This window comes from Panonychus citri, unplaced genomic scaffold (assembly GCF_014898815.1).
Source record: "Panonychus citri isolate SS breed McGregor unplaced genomic scaffold, ASM1489881v1 Contig00011, whole genome shotgun sequence".
In the NCBI taxonomy this organism is placed as follows: Eukaryota; Metazoa; Arthropoda; class Arachnida; order Trombidiformes; family Tetranychidae; genus Panonychus; species Panonychus citri.
In genome coordinates, this window is record NW_026515416.1 from 1,207,770 (window position 1) to 1,227,176 (window position 19,407).

At 29.9% G+C, this 19,407-nt stretch overlaps 4 protein-coding genes across 5 annotated transcripts in view; 2 read left to right on the forward strand and 2 right to left on the reverse strand.

The window, feature by feature from the left end:
• Positions 1–6,262, reverse strand: part of LOC128392822 (uncharacterized) — a 63,926-nt gene extending 57,664 nt beyond the window's left edge. Inside the window, exon 1 of the mRNA XM_053352904.1 lies at positions 6,251–6,262. The gene's annotated coding sequence lies outside the window, so the exon portion shown is untranslated. The remainder of the gene's footprint in view (positions 1–6,250) is intronic.
• LOC128392569 (protein PTHB1-like) lies at positions 8–11,010 on the forward strand. The gene is given in 7 exon segments (XM_053352614.1): positions 8–796; positions 2,760–2,984; positions 4,868–5,356; positions 5,359–5,619; positions 5,622–6,871; positions 9,591–9,773; positions 10,345–11,010. Coding segments are annotated over 7 exon segments (2,817 nt in total). The 5' UTR covers positions 8–684; the 3' UTR covers positions 10,642–11,010.
• Positions 10,679–19,349, reverse strand: LOC128392831 (death-associated protein 1-like). The gene is made up of 3 exons (XM_053352918.1): positions 19,161–19,349; positions 11,409–11,572; positions 10,679–11,317 (listed from the first exon to the last, which is right to left on the reverse strand). Exons 1-3 carry the CDS (start codon positions 19,210–19,212, stop codon positions 11,201–11,203), a joined length of 333 nt encoding a protein of 110 aa, XP_053208893.1. The 5' UTR covers positions 19,213–19,349; the 3' UTR covers positions 10,679–11,200.
• Positions 15,027–17,202, forward strand: LOC128392798 (uncharacterized). 2 transcript variants are annotated; one of them, XR_008326037.1, is made up of 3 exons: positions 15,027–15,572; positions 16,211–16,706; positions 16,825–17,202. XR_008326037.1 is itself a non-coding variant. In XM_053352880.1 (2 exons), exons 1-2 carry the CDS (start codon positions 15,383–15,385, stop codon positions 16,654–16,656), a joined length of 636 nt encoding a protein of 211 aa, XP_053208855.1. In that variant the 5' UTR covers positions 15,028–15,382; the 3' UTR covers positions 16,657–16,715. The 2 variants fall into 2 exon arrangements, 1 of the variants encoding a protein (XP_053208855.1); XM_053352880.1 differs by lacking the exon at positions 16,825–17,202 and having other exon boundaries at positions 15,028–15,572; positions 16,211–16,715.
• Positions 19,350–19,407: the final 58 nt, after the last annotated feature.

Sequence of the window (19,407 nt, forward strand, 5' to 3'; positions counted from 1 at the left end):
TTCTCTCTCTCTCTCTCTCTTTCTCTGTCTGTCTATCTCTCTTTCTTTTCATCTTTCCATTGACTCTCCCAATCATCTTCATCTTTCTTCATCCTCATCATCAACATACTCGTGACATCATCTCTTTACAAATTTTACGAAAGAGAGAAAACTTTCCCTTTCTTTTTCTCTTTCATTTAACAATTTAAATGATTATTAACTAGAATACCTTTTACTTAGACTTTTCAATTAAATTTCATTAATTTACTCAGTTTAACCTTGCAGTTAATTTGTTTCATCTCAGATTATTATTCAAACTATTATCATGCTACTGAATTTTATCAGATCAAGATAATCATTATTATTATTATCACTTTGATAACTTCGTTCTCGTTAATCATCAATTAACCAGCACGTTCTTCCTCATCTTTAATCATCAATTTATCATTCCATCGACTCTCTCTCTCTCTCTCTCTCTCCTCTACCCAAATTTATCATCATTTCCACCCACTTATTGTCTTTCTTTTCCTCTTTCTATTTCCCTGATAACCCAAATCCAGAAAAAACTCCTTGGCAACTCATTGTTTTGATTATCTAACTAATGATAATTTCTCAGTGTAAATCATTCAATTCTGGTGTCTACTTGTTAATTCATTGTCTACACTTATCTCAATCATTTAATTGTCACAATTAAAAGACACAATTATGTCACTATTTCGTGCTCGAGATTGGTGGACAACCAATGCAGGAAGTGATGAAACTTTCGGACCAGCGTCTTTAGTAATCGCTAATATTGATAATAGTCGAGACAATTCAGGTAAGAGAATTACAATTACAATTAAATTAACTACTCGAACTAAGGAAAAACACTAATCAAAATGAAAGTGATCACTTTGAAGATCACAAATCATTACCAAAGGTAAATTAGTGTAAATCATTGATGTTCAGCAACAATAACAATTGACCAAAGTGACCATAGTGATCAGAATGACCAGTGAAGCAAATTTAAAAACCAATATATTGACCATTCGAAGAGACAATAATGATTGGCAGAAGCAATAAACTCTAATAGTAATAATCAAAGTATCAATAGCCATGGTAATTAGATGATTATCATGATTTGTTGTTGTTGTTGATTAACAATTATGTTGATTGCTTTTTCCATCCTTTTGTATAATAATAACAAAGGCTCAAATTTAGGAACAGATTAAGAGGAAAGTCTCTCTCTCTCTCTCTCTCTCTCTCTCTCTCTTGTCCTGATTAAGAGGATTAACTGATTAATCTGACTGATAAACTTACACCGCACAAAGAAGCCGTTCAGTTAATCATATCTTAATCCTAAGAACAGTTTTTTTCTTATGTATCTAATTGTTTATATCATCGTATTGGTCACTCAGCTCTTCTCATCTTGACCACACAATAGATTTGCATGGAAATGAGTGTTTCTTTTCATGTACTAATAGGAATTGAATATTACTTGGAAAAATAGAAAAGGAAGATGATGAAAGAGAGAGAGAGAGTCAGGTAAATATCGCCGAGAGGGTTTTCTCTCTCTCTTTCTCCCTTTCTCTGTCTCCCTTGTCTTTTGCAAGAGAAATGATGAGAAGCGGAATTCTTGTTGAGCGTAACTAACAACTCTTCATAGTTAGTTGATTGTTTTGGTTACTCGAGTCGCGACAGAGATTAAAATGAGACTTGGGTTCTCCTCATCCTCATCACTAGTAACAAGAGTAGCATCATCTTCATCTTGAGAGTGTCCACCAAAAAGTGACTGTCAATTGTAGTTAAGGTTTTGGTCAATTTATGATGGCCTCATAAAAACCTCTTATCGATTGGTTGATATTTCAAGTCAGATTTAAATCTTAAGATAATTTAGTTTCTCAGGACAATTTACAGGGTGGGTGGTGATTCCTTTATTATCTACTGATAGTATCTAAAGAGAGATGATGATGATGGAGAGATGAAGAGGCGGTGGAGAGGGAGAGAGACAAACAACAAGAGAAAAAGGATTATCTCGTCATGATAAATACGAAGAAGGAAAAATGTTCAATCTACCGACCTACACAGAGAAGAGAGAAAGAGAGAGAGAGAGAGCGAGATAAAAAAGAAGATAAAAGATGAAGATAATACTTGAAGACGATGCTCAGGATGATGATAATGATGCTGGAATGTCAATGATTATTGTTATTAGTCAATGAATGAATTGATTTTAATCTTTAATAACTACTAATCATAAGAACGACTCTCGAAACCCATCAATTTAACAACAATTTAGACCAACAATTTACGACTTTCAATTCTCACGCTTTTCCCAATCTCTCTCTCTCTCTCTCTCTCTCTCTCTCTCTCCATCCTCATCTCTTTTTCTCCATATCAATCAATCAACCATGATGAAAGATTCTAACAGTTTGTCTTCAATGGAAATTCATCAAAATAATACAACATTCACCATAGACGATTCCATAGACTTGAAACGAATTGATCAAACTTAGATTTTACTGAATAATAATAATTGTTGTCATTCTGTTGATCAACTTGTTAACTAATTAGGAGACAATTAAGTTAATTGGTAAAGAGACAGGAAATCGTTTGGTTTGATTTTACGAGAGAAATAAATTCATTGATGATTATCAAGTTTTCGGATGATTTATGATTTCAATTGATGAGGAAAAAGTTTCATGATGATTCAATTTTTATCTCATTGACAATCAGAAAGATAATGATGATAATATGATGATGTCTTTTCTTTTTATTTTTATTTTTTTTCCAAAAAAAAAAAGATAAAATAATAACTGGAAGTCATGAAGGAATATTGAGAATCTATTCAACCGCCAATACGATTGATGATAAAACACTGAAACCATTTCAAGCCAATGATCTTCTTCTTGAAATTGACCTGCGACAACCGATCCTACAATTAGCCTCAGGGCAACTTCTATCAGCAAGTAAATCCCTTCATTTGGCTGTTCTACACCCAAGGAAAATATCAATCTACTCAGCGGCAGGTAAATTGTTTCCCTAATTCAATCAACATTATAATCAAAAAAAAATTATCAAATCTCATTCCCTAAATTGTTTCAAACCTTTCAAATTGATTTGATTGTTTATCTATTGTGTGGACACAGATGATCACTGGACTTATATATTCAGGTACACAGGTATAAAGATATTTACAGTTAACAATTTAACCCAAATTAGGGCAACAATTTACAATTGTATTGTAATAATAATAATAATTAGTATCATCATCTTATTGGAAAAGGTTTACCATAATCAAATAAACAGTTTGCTTGGACGTTTGCACAACTGTGATTGTATTAACCTGAAAACATAAATAATCAACAATCAATTGAACAATTAAACATTAACAATGGTAAATAATAATATTATTGAGAAAGAGAAAGTAAAAAAATTAAACTGTTGAACAATTTAATACATTGTGTCAACAATTAAACACTATGGATTCAAATACCTGTGTAACTAATGTAAATGTCAACTATTCAATTGTTAATTGTCATCTATTGATATTATGTGATGATTATGATTATCAGAATTAGTTATGCCATTAGGTATGCAAATTGTTTACAACAATTAAGATGATCATTTAGTAGGTAATTAGACGGTTTTGAGTATTTTAAGTCAGTAATTAAAGGATAAACTTACATAGGGAATTGTAAGTTAGTCAGTTAAAAGTTTATTTTGAGAGTCGAAAAACTTGTTTCTTTAATTGTTATTAACTTTTCAACGAGAAAATTAAGGAGTAAAAAGTAATTTATTAATGATTAGAATCATTTTAATCATAGTTTTCACCACTAATCGTCATTAATCAATTGGAAAACAATTTAAATTTAGTTAACCTCCTAATGTGTGTGGTATTATCATGATTATTGTTATTGTTGTTGTAAGATTTAAATCTTTACCTAAAGATGAATCAAAGTTAATTGTTAATGGTAATTTGATTCAGTTGTTTAATTTGATGGTGAACACTTTCAATCCACGCTTATGTTGAAGATAATCAATGAGATATTTAATATATTTAATTACTAATGATTGGTAACAATCAATTTGTTTATTATTCAACTGGTTGTGAAGGTTAATTAACAAAAAACGCACTCGGAACCTTTTGATAGTTAATTTAATCCGCAATTTAAATAATCATTTACTGAGTTGATTGTTTATCTAAATCATTTTGATGATTGGAAAAGGCAATCAGCCAAATTGATTAAATTAGATGGACAACAAAAAAAAACAATAATGTTGTTAATTGTTGATTTGATAATTAGTCTAAACTAAAGTGTAACTTTAATCACTTTCACCTTTTGTTTGTGATGTTTGATTGTTTACCTTTAATTGCTAATTAAAGATGAATGAGTTTAATTGTTTAAACAACAAAGCTGATCAAAGGAAAACAAAGTTAATCCAGTTTTCGTTTGCTTTTCAATTGTCCGGATTAAAAGATTAAAATAATTGTAAATGATCACATATCCAATTGAATTATCGAAACAACTGATTAGTGATTAAATAATTAGCGACAATCAGATGGATTGAAGTTTTCATGGGAAAAAAAGTGAATTGTCATCTAAATGTTAATGTTAAACAATTAACTCTTTGTGAACATCTTAAATAATTAAAGGATTGGAAATGATTTCTAAATCAGTGAAGATTAGTTTCCATGAGAATCAATGAAAAACCTCAATCTCTGTCCATGAGTTAATCCTCTTTCTCATCCCAATTACCACCGAAGGGATAATCCTCTATCTCCTTTTGCCTTTCGAAAATGCTAAGAGATTATCAAAGCCAATCAACGGCTAGACAAGCAAAAAGCCAGAATAAAACAAAAGGGAAACAATTGATTAACTAATTATCGGTTTTCTTTTCCAAACATTAGCGACAATTGGAGTCACAGAATATGGTTCGTCTTATAACGTGTTACTTATTTACGAACACAATTTACCTCAAAGTGCCTACAATTTCACGATTGGACCTTTCGGTCAGGTGAAAGGTCGTGATTTTCTGTGTGTCCAGTCAATGGATGGAACTTTATCTTTCTATGAGCAGGAAAGTTTCGCCTTCAGTCGCCATTTGACCAATTTCATGTTACCAGGTCCATTTATTTATCTACCGACAACCGATTCATTTATTATCTCCAATGGTTCTTGGTATCTTGAATCATTTCGCTATCAAGTTCTGGCCATTTCCAGGGGAACTGAGACCAAATCATTTGATGATCATGATAATAATCTAAGAGGATTATCTGGATCACCATCAACAGGTATTATCCCTTCATCGGGCTCCTCTGGCCGTCGTATTACACCCGATTGGTCATTGATGATCGGTGAACCATTACTCGAAATTCAGACTCACACGTTGGACAAAAGGTCAATCTGGTTGTGGCTCTTGGTGAACGTAATTTATATCTAATCAGAGATTCAGGAACAATCAGTTGGATGAAAAAGTTGAACTTTACTCCTTTCGCTCTCTCCTCACACCTCAACTCATCTTCCGATGGTGTTATCATCCTGGTTGCCAGTGAGAATGGTAATCTACTAATCTATTCAGGAAATTGCTTACGATGGTCAAGTCAACTTCCTTTCACTCCAATCGCCATGGGAAGAGGCTCATTTATCAATATTCATGGAGCTTTGTTACCCTTTCACCTTCCGGTGAATTGGCTGCTTCTTACTTGGGTACATGTCCATCAGCCTCTTTATCATCGACAGCAAATCGCACAGATGACCAAGGGTCAAGTGTCAATGTGAATTATGCAGATACTGAAGCTGAACTTTCTGAATTACGTCGGATTATCGCAACATTTAACTCTAATCCCTCATCAATACCATCGGGCGATAATACAACTGGACTTAGATCATCATCTAAATATGGATCAGAATCAGATGATGATTGTTGTGATATCAAAGTAACTTTGGGAAATGTGGTAACATCACTGGTCAGATCATCAACTGGACATGTTATTGATGATTTACTACCCATGGTTTCATTGACAATCTCGTTAAATTGTAAAAATTCAGTTTCCAATGTAAGAATTTCAATTGAATCATCCTCACCGATCGTCTTTGAACCACCTCTTTTAACTTATCCTTCATTAACGATGGGCAATGAAACCCAACTGACCACCTTAATTGCAACATTATCCAATCTAATTTTACCTGTTAATCTATCATCATCCATCCTGATTACTTATACAAACGCCTCAGGTAGTCCTCGAGTTTATCGTAAACCATTTCATCTTCCTCTATCCTTGATTTGTCGTTTTCACTCATCATCTTCATCATCATTGACAACAACAACAACAACAACTTCACCTTCATCTCCACCTCAACCTATCGAAGTGAATTTAACTGTTCAAGGTTCGATTAACCTAAGAACCATTTTCAGTGATCTCACCATTAATCCAACATCATGTTCATCTTCAGGTCAACCTTCATCTCCACCAATACAACCATCAATCTCTGCAAGTGATTCAATTGAATCAAACAATTTATCAATCAGTTTCTATATCGATACAATGTCAATTGTAACAATCACCAGTGGAATCAAAATGAAAGGCTCATTGAATAAGATTAAATTACGATCAGATAATCTTCATGGTATCTCGTTAATCGCTAATGAGCTAATCTACCGATGTAAATCATCAGGAATACATTTGGAAACAGTTTATTATGATCGTTCATCTCTTCCCCTTGAATTGTATCTTAATTGTTTAGAGAGACGATTTAATCTTCGTAATAGGATTAAAAGTCTCTCATTAACCCTGGCAATTAAGACGAGTTACTTTCGAGCGGTTCAAAAGCGATTACTGATCAAATTTAAAGATCGTAATCCAACTCCATTATCTAATCTCGATATACTTTTGGATGAAATTTACTCCAAGGTAAAAGATTTTGGATTAACAATTAACAATTAACTTTTTTCTCAATTAAATCAGCAAAATATTTAATAGAAATGATAATCGTTGAAACTTGTTACCTAATTTGTTTTTCATCAAGAGTTTAGATTCTCAGATTGATTAACATTATCATGATTCTGATTGTGATTAATAATATCAAGAGATCAAGAGGAAACGAGATCATCATTAGTTAATCCAATTTGAGTTTTTCTTTATCTCTCAATACAATCAGTAAATTGCGACAAGCTGATTACTAAATTGCTCATGATGATTAAGATTAGTAAACATTATAAACTTCAACCCAGTTTTAACTAATCATTGATTTAAATTCTGGATCAAGTTACATTTTTGTTTTAAATTGTGATTATCTTATTGTATCAACAACAACAACAAGAAAAATTTAATCCAAATTAATGATTGATTATCAAAAATTGTTGATTTGATTAATCTGAATGAAAGTTGTTCACTAATTATTAACTACTGGGTGTTGTTATTAATAAATAAATATCCAAGTAAATTGCAATTAGTTAATTGGAATAGGGAAAAATATTTATTAGAAAACAGGTAAGGTTAAGATTGATTGGAAAGTAGAAAAACAAATCTAATCAAATTAGATGATTTTTAATGATTTAGAGAGATGGTAATTTAATTTATTGATTCACAATTTACCTTGACAATCAAGTTTAAACAACTTGATCAGTTGATTACTCTTGTTGACAGTGAGTGTTGTTTGTCAACACAGGAAGAAACATCAATCAACAATCATTAAGAAAAACGTTAATATCATTAATTAACTAACTTTAAAGTAATAGTTTCAATGAGAAAAATGATTAACTTTAATCGTAATTAAATACAATCAACGTTGAGAAATAAGTAAAAAAAAAGAGAGACGATAATTAACTTGATTAGTTGATTTAATAGTTTGTTTGTTTTTTATATTTACTTTGATTCTTGATCAAAGTAAATGTATCAAGTTGGGATAAATTTGATTCTGATGTTGATTAAGATTAACTGGTGATTAGTTGATTGAATCAATTTTGGTTAATTGCTAATACCAAATGAATATAATATCAAATATACATGATATATAAGATTTAAATTGTTCACTTTTGATTATTTCTGTAATATAATTTATCCTCCCAATCAATTGATAATCAACTTATTAAAAGGTGATTCCAATTGATTATCAATCTTTAATTGTCTTGAAATCATTTGATTTAAATGATGAGAGAAACCTTTTTTTTCAGCTGATGATTGATTATTACATTTAAATGAATATTTCATCAGGAGAAATTAACAATTAAGTTAATTATACAGAAACAATTTATGGTTTAGATGATTAAGAATATTGAATCTCAATGAGATATTAAACTCAACAGGGTGTGAGCTTCAACAATCAACCAATTTTAATCATGATTGATTGTTTGGCTTAATGTTGATTTTGTTAAATTACATTTTCTCAACAATAACAATCAATTTAAATCATTTCCAATTGATGAAAATAATCCAATACAATTACCCTCCAGGTTAACTGATTAAAATTGGCTTGTTGATTATGATTATCATTTGATTAGGAAAAGTTTCACAATGAAATCTATTGATAATCAATTGTCTTTGTTATTTAATTAGTTTTTCGTGTTGAAAAATTGAATTTTAATTGTTTCATTAACTAAACAATTAAAATGAATTTTGATCAACCATCATTACCATTTAGTGTATCCAAAATTGTATTAACAATTAATTAACAACAGAGTAACATGATTGTGCCGTTAATTGTTCAATTACATTATTGTTAATTGTTGTAATCAATGTTTTCATTTAAAGGTATTGAACCTGAAAACGTTACAATCAAATAATTTATTATCACCATTAAAACTTTAGCCCATTAGTTAAGTATTATTATTATCAAATTAATTAAATTTATTAGTCTGATAATGTTAATCAACAAGAGGCTTAATAGATTGTTGATTTATTTTCAATTCAATTGAAGTTAATTACAACGATAAAATAAAAATTAACTAAATCATCAAGTAAGAAAAAAGTAAAAGTAAAAATTTTCAAGAGCATTAATCAAATAATGGAAATACTAATCAAACCTGATTAACTTTCACAATCAAATTAAAGAAACAAGTTAATTATAATTGATAAAGAGGAAAGAGACTCTTAATTGTGACCCAATTGCTTATCAATTGTAAGTAATTAAGTATTAATCCAATAGCAACAAGATTTGAATACTCGATCAATTTTGATTTTCAAGTGACAGTCAAAACTGACCAGTGGTCAGTCCACTTGGTTATCTTTGTATTATCTTGAAATCAATGGTATTTAAATGATATTTAACATCATCGTGATTACTTTGAAACTTACCTGTGGTCCAAACAATTATGATCATTAACATTTTACCAATTCTATCAATGGCTCTAAATGTCCACTTGATTGTCCATCTTGATTAGGAACCTTCATTGTCCTAATTAGTGATATCATTTTGGAAGATCTCATATTTATCTTAAGCTCATCTCTTTCAAATTGTAGTTTCAATTCATCATCTTCATAGTTTTAACCTTGGATTTTGTATCACCAATAAGATTTGATTGTTTTCTTGTATTTGATTAACTTAATTGTCATTTTTTTTTTGCTTCGATGTTGAAGTTTTCAAATGTTCATTAGTGTTGATATTTAATTGTTTCATTCTCAATTGTTTCAGATACTTTCATTAACTAATCAACTTGTCACTAGTCAAGCTGAATTTGAACGATCAACTAATCAATTGGCCTCTGCAACTCAATTAATTCACAATTTACTTGAAATTGTTGGTAAAATGAAACCTGATGAAGTTAAATTGATGAAAAGCATTTGGTCAACATCAATTAGACCTGATTCTGATGAGGTAAGTTAATAATCAACAATTAAGTCATTAATCAAATTGATTTGATTATATTTAAAACCACAAAGAGTCAGAAATTAAGTGTAAATGATTAACTGACTAATTTTCAATATCGTATAAATTATTTGGTGATCAAAGTGATTTGATTTATCGCTCACAATCAAACTGATGCAGCGATGATTAACTTAATTATAATTTTAATCATACTGTTAAATCAACCGCGATTATGAAGCAAATTAATTTTTAATTTTCTACCAATCAACAAAGTTAATCTTATTTGTACCATTTTTTTTAAATAGTTACGATCACGCAGATTTAATTATAATAAATTTAGCTACGATTTAATCAAATTGTGATCAGTGTGAATTAATCAGCGTGAGCTTCAAGTTTGTTTACAAAATTAAAATAAATTATCGCAAATTTTGATCATTAAGAAGATTTCAATCCAATTTAAAGTTGTTATACTAAATCAATCTAAATGCTGACTGATTAATTATTGATTCAAATTCATTTTATCGAAGAGAGAAATTTAATTTTTTCATTAATTCTTGATTCTCGTTTTTAATTGTTCCAGGGATGGGAAGAACGGGTCGAACTTGCTCTTAGTTCAGAGCTAACGAACAGTTCTAATCGTCCAGGTAAAGATCAACTTTCGACTGATTCTCAATTTACCAATGGTATTCTCGAAATGTCAACTGATTGCGACAATTTAAAGACGTTGATTACAAATTATGTTGATCAAATACTTTCATGTGGATCGACAACAATAACTAATCCGATTGAGATTAAATCTCCTCGAGATGGATCAACATTCATGATAACAACCACATCAGTAGCTGAAGTTATCAATGAAATTGATAATCAAAGTTAATCATCATCACAATCAATCAATATAATTACTATTATCGTAAACATTTAACCAATTTAATTTATGAATGAGATGAAAATAAAGGACTGATGACCTGAAGAGAGAGAGAGAGAGGTCATCAGATCATCAAGAAAACAATCATTTGTTTTACAATCTAATTGTAGACAATTAACTGATTGTCTTGTCTGAAAATCAAAACAAAGTTTAACCACAAATCATTGATTATCATCAGGATTGTACAACAATTAGCTTTGTAATACATGGAGTATATAAGTAATCAAGTAACCAATGTACTTGATTGATTCTCATTTTTGCCCTTTTGTTAATTATGGATTAGTTAATTAAATTGTTCAATTCGAACGCCAAAAAATATCTTAATTGTTCCCAAAATATCTGCCCTTTAACTTTTTTTTTGTTGATTTTGTTTTGATGCTTTTAAATTTTATCGCATTTGCTTTTCTATGAACACAATTATAATTTTTTCACTGGGCAGTTGATTAGTTGTGGTCATTGAGGTTCATCACATTTATGCGGGTTGAGGTGTGGTTGATTGCCCACTAATCTATTTCCTTGGTTGTTGGATGGTGTGGTTCTTTGGGTGGGATGGACGATAATCGTGAGCGGCCGTTGGCTTCTCATGGAATGCCTTGATTGCTTCGGGAGGGAAATCAGCGTCACCCTGTTTCATGAATAATAAATAAACGGAGAAAATAAGAGAAACGATTATTAGCAATTTATACAATTCCATTGACAATTTAATGGAAACATACTCGTGCAACTGCACCCGAAATAACAATATTCTGGGTCTTTGGTGGACTTTCAGATATCGGGATTCCAGTTTCTTCTTCGGCCTCTTCATCAACTGGTCGAGTTTCCTTTTCCTCTTTAGGTTTTTCCGGTTTATGTTGAGTGATTCTCATCCCACCAACTTTAACTGTTAAACAATTGAACGAAAATATCGATTAGTTATCATTGAACAATCAATTATGTTGTTGATTCGAGATCAACTTTCATATTTTACAAAATGGACAATTAATTTCATCCCAATGTTAATATTATAATACATTGAGAGTATTAAATAATAAGTTTCAAGAAAACAATTAATCATATTGGACAGTTAATTGTTGGTAAGTTGACAACAGCGCATTCAAAATTGTTTGATCGTTCAGCAAAAGTGAAAGCAATTGATTGATTATTATGCAATTACTTATATATATTTATATATATTTAAAAGGGTAGAGTGATAATTAGAGTATTCAATTTGAGCTAAATTTTGAGGGGCACATGAAAAGATATCATGATAATTGAATCATCAAATAGTTAACTGCGAATCGGTGATTAATAAATTGAACTAATATAATTGTTCAGCGGAAAAGATTGAAATAAGTTTCATTGAATGATCCAGATAAAAAAAGTGATATGAATAAAAAATAACTGTAAATATTATTCAACAATCAGGCTAATTGTTACTCGTGCGTAATATTAACAAACAATCAAAAAATTGTTTTCATTTAAATAAATATCATCAAAAGTGACAAATTCAAATCAATAACATTAACTAACGATATTTAATTCAATTTAATATCATTGCGATATAATTTGATTGCTTATAAAGTGATTAAATAACAATTACTTTACATTGATGACAATTTGAAACAATGTTAATCATTAATAAATCATATTTTCTCAGGATAATTTCATTGGCAATAATTAAGAGAAAGGTTAATTATTCATTAACTTGATTGTTTATCACTAAAAATCAAAGGTGAAAATAATGATAACAATCATCATGATAATTGTAAACAAAGCTAATCATATGTATGAGTTGATTGTAATCAACAAGATATTGATTTTAATCATTGTGTTTGCTTTTCCTGTACACTCAGGATAATAATTAAGCTTAAAGGGTTAATTGTAATTCAACAATTGATCAATCAAGAATCATTGAAAAAGGTTATCTACCTTAACTAATGACCATGAAAATGTTAATCATTAACAACAATTAAAATGATACAATTTCGTAAACTTGTAAATGATTAACTGATTAACTGATGAGAGCGATTGTCAAGTTGACCTTAAGTCTCTATGTACTAAACAATTTACTAATTGCTAATTGTAATAACATTAACAAAAAGTTAACGATTAAACAATTAATAAAACTAATCGTTAGGAATTGATAGTAATCATAAAAATAAATAATCTAAGAGAGAGAGAGAGAGAGAAAGGTGATTAATCAGTTGATCAATTTAGTTAATTGTCAATGTCCAAATGGGTGTAATCTTTAATTACAATAGTGGCAACAATTAAGAATGACAATTATAAAAGAAAATGAAACAATTTTAATCAACATTAATTAACTAAACACTTTGCTTAGTCAAGTGATGAATATATTATTATATAATTATTTTACTTTCTCTAATCAATGTCGAGGATAATAATAGTAACTATTATCACCCATTATCATTAACAATTGATATCCAATATAATAATGATCATGATTGTAATGATTAACATGATCATGATCACAATAACCCTGATTTATTTATACAGATTGTGATTAATCAATGCTGAGTACAGAAAACACAACAATCAATTTAAAAACAGTGATTAACTTGTTCACAGGTCCGAATGATCAATTTTTAAGATCATCATTATAATATCACGTTAAAACAAAACAAAAAGGCAAAAGTAAACTTAATTGTTGGTAATTAAAGTTAACTGTTAATCAATAACAGTAAATTAATGTTAACAATCAAATATCAAATTTACCATTTAAAGAAAAAAAAAGTAATATATTATTTATATTTAAATATAAACAATTAACTGATTGGATTGATTTAGTTTCTCAATTTTTTTTTCTTGAAATGATTACAAACATAATTACAAATCAATAACGTGTTCATCATTTGTTTAATTGTCAATCATCATCAGTTGATTCATGTCTCAGGTAAACCAACCGGAACCATGAAAATTGAATATCAATATGAAAACATGATAATGAAAGCAAATCAACTGGCAAGATGAATTAGTTGATTGAAATAAATTGATGATCAGAATTGAAAATTAATCACTAATTGCAATTCAAATGAAGATGAAATGAAAAAACTATCAATTGAAATTAGATTTTGCTCAATTTTTGCTTAATTATTCAAAATTAATGCAAAAAAATTACCAAATTAAAACGAAGGCAAATTAATTGAATTACAAGAAGAAACAAAAAAACAAATTATTCATTCAAAGTGTTAAAGGTTCAGAGTTGAAACATTCAAACAATCAGATGATTATCAGGTAGTTAATTAAGCTACAATATCTCAATTAAGAAACAATAACATGCGAGGCGTTTAATTTGTTGACAATGCGTTTAAATGGTGGACAAATATAACTGAAGATTTGATGATAATTTTGAATAAATGAAATAATGTTGATTCGCGATTAATGTTGTTTGATTAACTAATTATAAATGAGAAAAAAAAAGGTTATTCGCCGAGGTAACGGTCTGATAGAGAAGGGAAAGTATCACTTTCGTTGTTGGCCTTTTTCGGAATCATCGTAATGTTTTATTATGATTAACATCGATGTATAAATGGTTATATTAGTAGTTAAAGTAAATTAGTTGTAATATATCAGCAGCACAATCAAAATATCAACAATCATTGAGAAGAGTAAATAATTAGGCCAACGTACGGTGACAGAAACACGTTGCGAGTGCGTTTATAACAAGTACGTGCCGAAAGGGAGTAGATTCAAGGGGTGAAAATGTAAGAGAGAGAGAGAGAGAGAGAGAGATAATATTTCTTTCTCTCTCTCTCTCTCAAAATCTGATCATGATATTGTTACAATGATATGATCATGTTAATATGAACAACTCAGCATCTTCCAGGTAATCAAATGGATTGTTAAACCTTGAAAGTTACTCAGTCAAAGGGTAAATTGTCACCTTCCTTAAAAAAAAAGTTCTGATATTATCGGTACTTTTGTCAACCTTAAGTTATTCATGACGATAATCATCATGATAAATGTGAACAACATGTCGACAGAGAAATAGAAAGGTAGAGAGACATTTTCTCTTCGATTCATGTCATCGTTCAATACATTTTTAGGTGAGTTTAAACCTAACAATATCATCGCTATCATGTTCTATCTCATGTCATGATAAACTATTCAATTTGAAATATATCATCAAGGGAGGAGTTTATGTTTTCTTCATCAGGATGATAGATTATTGTGAGGAAATTCATTGGGAAGGAGTTAACCAGCTGATGATTAGATTCGGGGGAGGGATGAAAATTAGTATTTTCAATATGAGAGAAGATGATTGATTAAAATCTTGTAGTCAAACAATAGTGTCAATTGAATATTTGAATTACAGTTATCGAGAAGAAGATGAAGATTAAGATGATGAGAGGAGGGTATTCATGGAATCGTCCAAGCGAATAGGCTTGCGAATGGGTTTAAAACATCGGTGGGTTGACGGAAAATGATTCAGTTTCATGGAGTATCAACAAGTGAACAGTAAGATATAAAAGGAAAATAGTGTTGACAATTAAATCATATTGTGATTTGTGATCATCAACAAACAGGAGTAAACAAACAATTAATACTTTTCCTTGTGATAATTTAACAAAAGTTTTCATTTAAACGTTTGTGAGTGTGTAGAGAGAGACACTTAACTAATTCTCAATCCATTTAAAGCCAAATATTAATCAACTCTTTTTTTGTCACTTCCAATTAACGCAAATCAACAATGAGTCCAATTTGGAGTATACTTCTCATCGCTCTTCTCTATGTTAACCTGAGCCTTGTTGAGGCAGGTAAGAAGATGAATCAAGATGAAGTAATTGTAATCAACAACAATGGAGGTGGTAAATGTGGTGGACACACAAGGACAATTGTCAAAACCGCTGGACAAGGTAAAAAGGGAAAAGGCAAGAAAGGTAAGTTGACCAATATTATCGATTTGGGGTAGATTCAGCAAATCAATTTCAGCAAATTCACTTTCAGCAAAATCTTTTTGAGCAAATTGTGTTTGAGCAAAACAAGCAATTGCTAATCAAATGAAAATAATATTAACAATTAAGACAAAAACTTAGTTGTGACTCAATTTTGTGAAAAATTTGACTCTAACAACGGAAACCGATGGATTTAACTTGATTCTAATAGTCAAAATACTAATATTTGTTTGATTAATCGCAACTTCGGACCCAAAATTTAAGGTAAATTCATTGTTGATTAAACTATTTTAATCTAAAGGTAAAAATCTTCTATTCTGTTTTTGCTCAAAAACAATTTGCTCAAAAAGATTTTGCTGAAAGTGAATTTGCTGAAATTGATTTGCTGAATCTACCCATCACCATATTATCAATATAATTCATCGATAGGGATTAGAGATTATTAGTTTGCTATCATGGAAAATTCAATTTACAGAATTGAATTTTCAATAATTCTCAATGTAGATAATTAGTTTTATTTAGATTTGATTTATATTTGTTTTCTTTTTTATGTTTCTTTCTTCAATTTATATTGTCAATATATAAATTGATTATTATAAAATGATCGCAATCTAATATAATAGGTAAAGGTCACAAAATCATCTTATCATCTGGAGGTGGTAAATGTCCAGGGGAACAGAAAATTACTCATATTCCCTTCCCAATGCCTGTTCCTCACTATGAACATGTTCATCATCATGGTGGTTGGGGTCATGGTGGTTCTGAGAGACGAGAAAGTCAAATGGCTGCTGGATCAATGCCAGTTGGCTCAATGACCTCAAGCAGTTCACCAGTTCCCACAGCAACAGTAGCTGATAAAGGAGACAGAGGAATGATGATCCCATTCCCCTTTGACCCACAAAGAATGGACATGCCCTACGCACCTCATCACATGGAAATGGCCGGTGCCAATCCCGCTGTTGCCTATGTACCTCATCCATATGGTGGACAACAACAAGCTCACCATGGACACGGTGGTCCACATCATCATCATCATCAAGGTTATGGGCCAATGCATCAATACATGTAGACGATCATTTTAATTTCATCTCAAATACAACAATCATCTAATTAGAAATAGTAATTAATTTCTCTTGTATTTTTAATATTATTTTTTTTTCTTTCTTTCTCTCTCTCTCTCTCTATCTTATAATTTGTAATTCCAACACAATTAACTTTTTTTTCCACACATTTTCAGTCAACAACTAAAAATATAAACACGATCTCAATTTGAGACGCAAGGTAGATCCTTGGAATCGTAATCAAATTGGATCAACATTTTCTGTCACCCCAACAAATTAACATTGTTTTTTTTAAGCGATCAGCCTCCGAGAATTCAAAATGGCCACCGATACATATAGCCCTAAGGCCTATGATCAACGACACATAAACACACACACACACATACATCATTACCACAAACATCACACAAATTTCACCTTCATCATCATCATTCAATTATAACAATGACAAGATTTGATATCTTGATCAGTTAATTAACTTTTTTTTGTTCGATAACTTTTTTTTTTATATTCACAAGAAATGGGAAAACCCTCTTACAATTAAAAGAGTTTGTTTCTGATTTTACAACTGGTTTGGTATTTACAGTAAATTGTAAATAAAAAATTGATTAGATCAAAATCAAGTTTGTTAATTATTCCATATGATGTATATTGTTGTTGTTGATGAATATACAATAATAATAATAATAATATAGGAAGTTAATTAAGCTCTCAAGTTGAAACATTATCATCGTCATCAAATAAACAAATTATATCAACTTGATGAGCATAGAAACTGAAAAAATAAGTTTGTTAATTGTTCTAAATCCTCATATGTAGTAAAATATATAAAAAGAATTGTAAACAATTAACTGATGATCTTATTTGATTAACCTGTTAATGATGTTTTTCTCTTCAGTCAATTTAAAATTCATATAACCATTTAATAATAATAATAGGAAGTTAATTAAGCTCTCAAGTTGAAACATTATCATCGTCATCAAATAAACAAATTATATCAACTTGATGAGCATAGAAACTGAAAAAATAAGTTTGTTAATTGTTCTAAATCCTCATATGTAGTAAAATATATAAAAAGAATTGTAAACAATTAACTGATGATCTTATTTGATTAACCTGTTAATGATGTTTTTCTCTTCAGTCAATTTAAAATTCATATAACCATTTAATAATAATAATATTAGAAAGTCAAGTTAATTTGAATTGTTAAGGTGAACGCATATAAAAATTGTGTATTAATTGTTTAACGAAAAATGAATTGCGATCAGTAAACTCAAGCTTGTGAGTATCTATACTGATTATAATGATTATATCAAGAAAATTAGGGTGAAGATGAATGTGATTAAGGTAAAGGTAAGTGAACAAAATAATCATCAACGTACAGGGTTGATGATTTAAGAGAGAGAGAGAGAGAGAGATGAACAGATTAATGATATAAAAAAAGTAGCAGGTAATCAGGGCCAATCAACCAGCCTCATGTTACTTGATTACTATGATTATAATCATTATGATTGTTATATTACATTAAAATTAGGGCTTTACTAACTTGGAGAGTAACAAGATTTACCTTGGTAATGTTGTTACTGGTGTTTGAATGTTTATTGGAATCATTTTCATGGTTAACTGGTTAATAGAAAATGATGGTTAGTTGAACTGTTAATTTCTCACTTGCTAATCAATGAGGAATTATTTTTATGCATCATTACCGAACCGATTTATCGAAAGCACCCATAATAACTTAATAATACATATAAATGTATATAAAAAAAGGTAAAAATTGATATTGATGGATATTGTTTTCACCGGTAAACATTTCTACAAATATTCATTGATAGGAATTACCAAATAGGTGACACACAAGAAATACGAACAGAAAAAAAATAAGTGTGTTACTTAACCAATAAGGTAAAGCTATGTGATTACAGGTAAGTAGAAATGTTTACACCTCATCAATACCATTGAATTATCACAATTGTGTTAATAACAAACATAGAAAAGATGATGACGAAGCTAATGGTGACGACGATGAGAAGAGAATCATAAGAGGATAGAAAACAAAAAGAATATAGAAAACAAAAAGAGAATAGAATTTGGGTGAAAAAGAAAAAATTAACCGATTAAAATTTGATTTTTTCTTTTTTTTCCGCTGATTTGCTATTTTCTTCATTTCCTCTTACAAATCAGGTAAGAAGACATTAAGAAGAAGACTCATTTTAAAAGATTAAACAATAACGTTAATTAACCTTGAAGATGACAGATCAAATCAAATCGAAACACCATTAACCTGGTGAAATGGAGGTGAGAGGTGGGTTAACAGGTAAGAGAGAGAGAGAGAGAGAAAAAAAGAAAAATTTTGCAGGAAGATAAACACAAAGAGGAAGCAGAAGATGATTGGAAGAGAAGTTTAATGATAAGGTAAGTGAGAGAGATAATGGTAAGTTAAAACAAAGAGACAATCAGAAAGGAAATAGAAACTAATTAGAGTAAATAATTGTGATCAACAATAAATTACCTGCAGGAGGATGTCCAGCTTTAAGGTTACTAGTTTCTTCAGGTGAAGACATAATTTACTTAAGGTGAGAATAGAATGAAACAAAAATCAATTCAATTAAAGATGAAACAATTTGATCAAATTTCCAACAACTCGTATGGTTATTAAACTACAAATGGAAAAGAATAAAGAATAAAAAAAGAATAAAAAACAACCAAGAGAGAGAGAGAGAAAAGAAAACGATGTGAAAGAGAATAAAAGAAACAGA

What these genes read in the sequence shown, in the direction of transcription:
- LOC128392798 (XM_053352880.1), top strand. Translation starts at nt 15,383, where the DNA reads ATGAGTCCAATTTGGAGTATACTTCTCATCGCTCTTCTCTATGTTAAC. An exon ending in AAAGGGAAAAGGCAAGAAAG is followed by an intron (nt 15,573 to 16,210) that starts GTAAGTTGACCA and finishes CTAATATAATAG; the next exon opens with GTAAAGGTCACAAAATCATC.
- LOC128392831 (XM_053352918.1), bottom strand. Translation starts at nt 19,212, where the DNA reads ATGTCTTCACCTGAAGAAACTAGTAACCTTAAAGCTGGACATCCTCCT. An exon ending in AGCTGGACATCCTCCTGCAG is followed by an intron (nt 11,573 to 19,160) that starts GTAATTTATTGT and finishes ATTGTTTAACAG; the next exon opens with TTAAAGTTGGTGGGATGAGA. An exon ending in TTTCGGGTGCAGTTGCACGA is followed by an intron (nt 11,318 to 11,408) that starts GTATGTTTCCAT and finishes TTCATGAAACAG; the next exon opens with GGTGACGCTGATTTCCCTCC.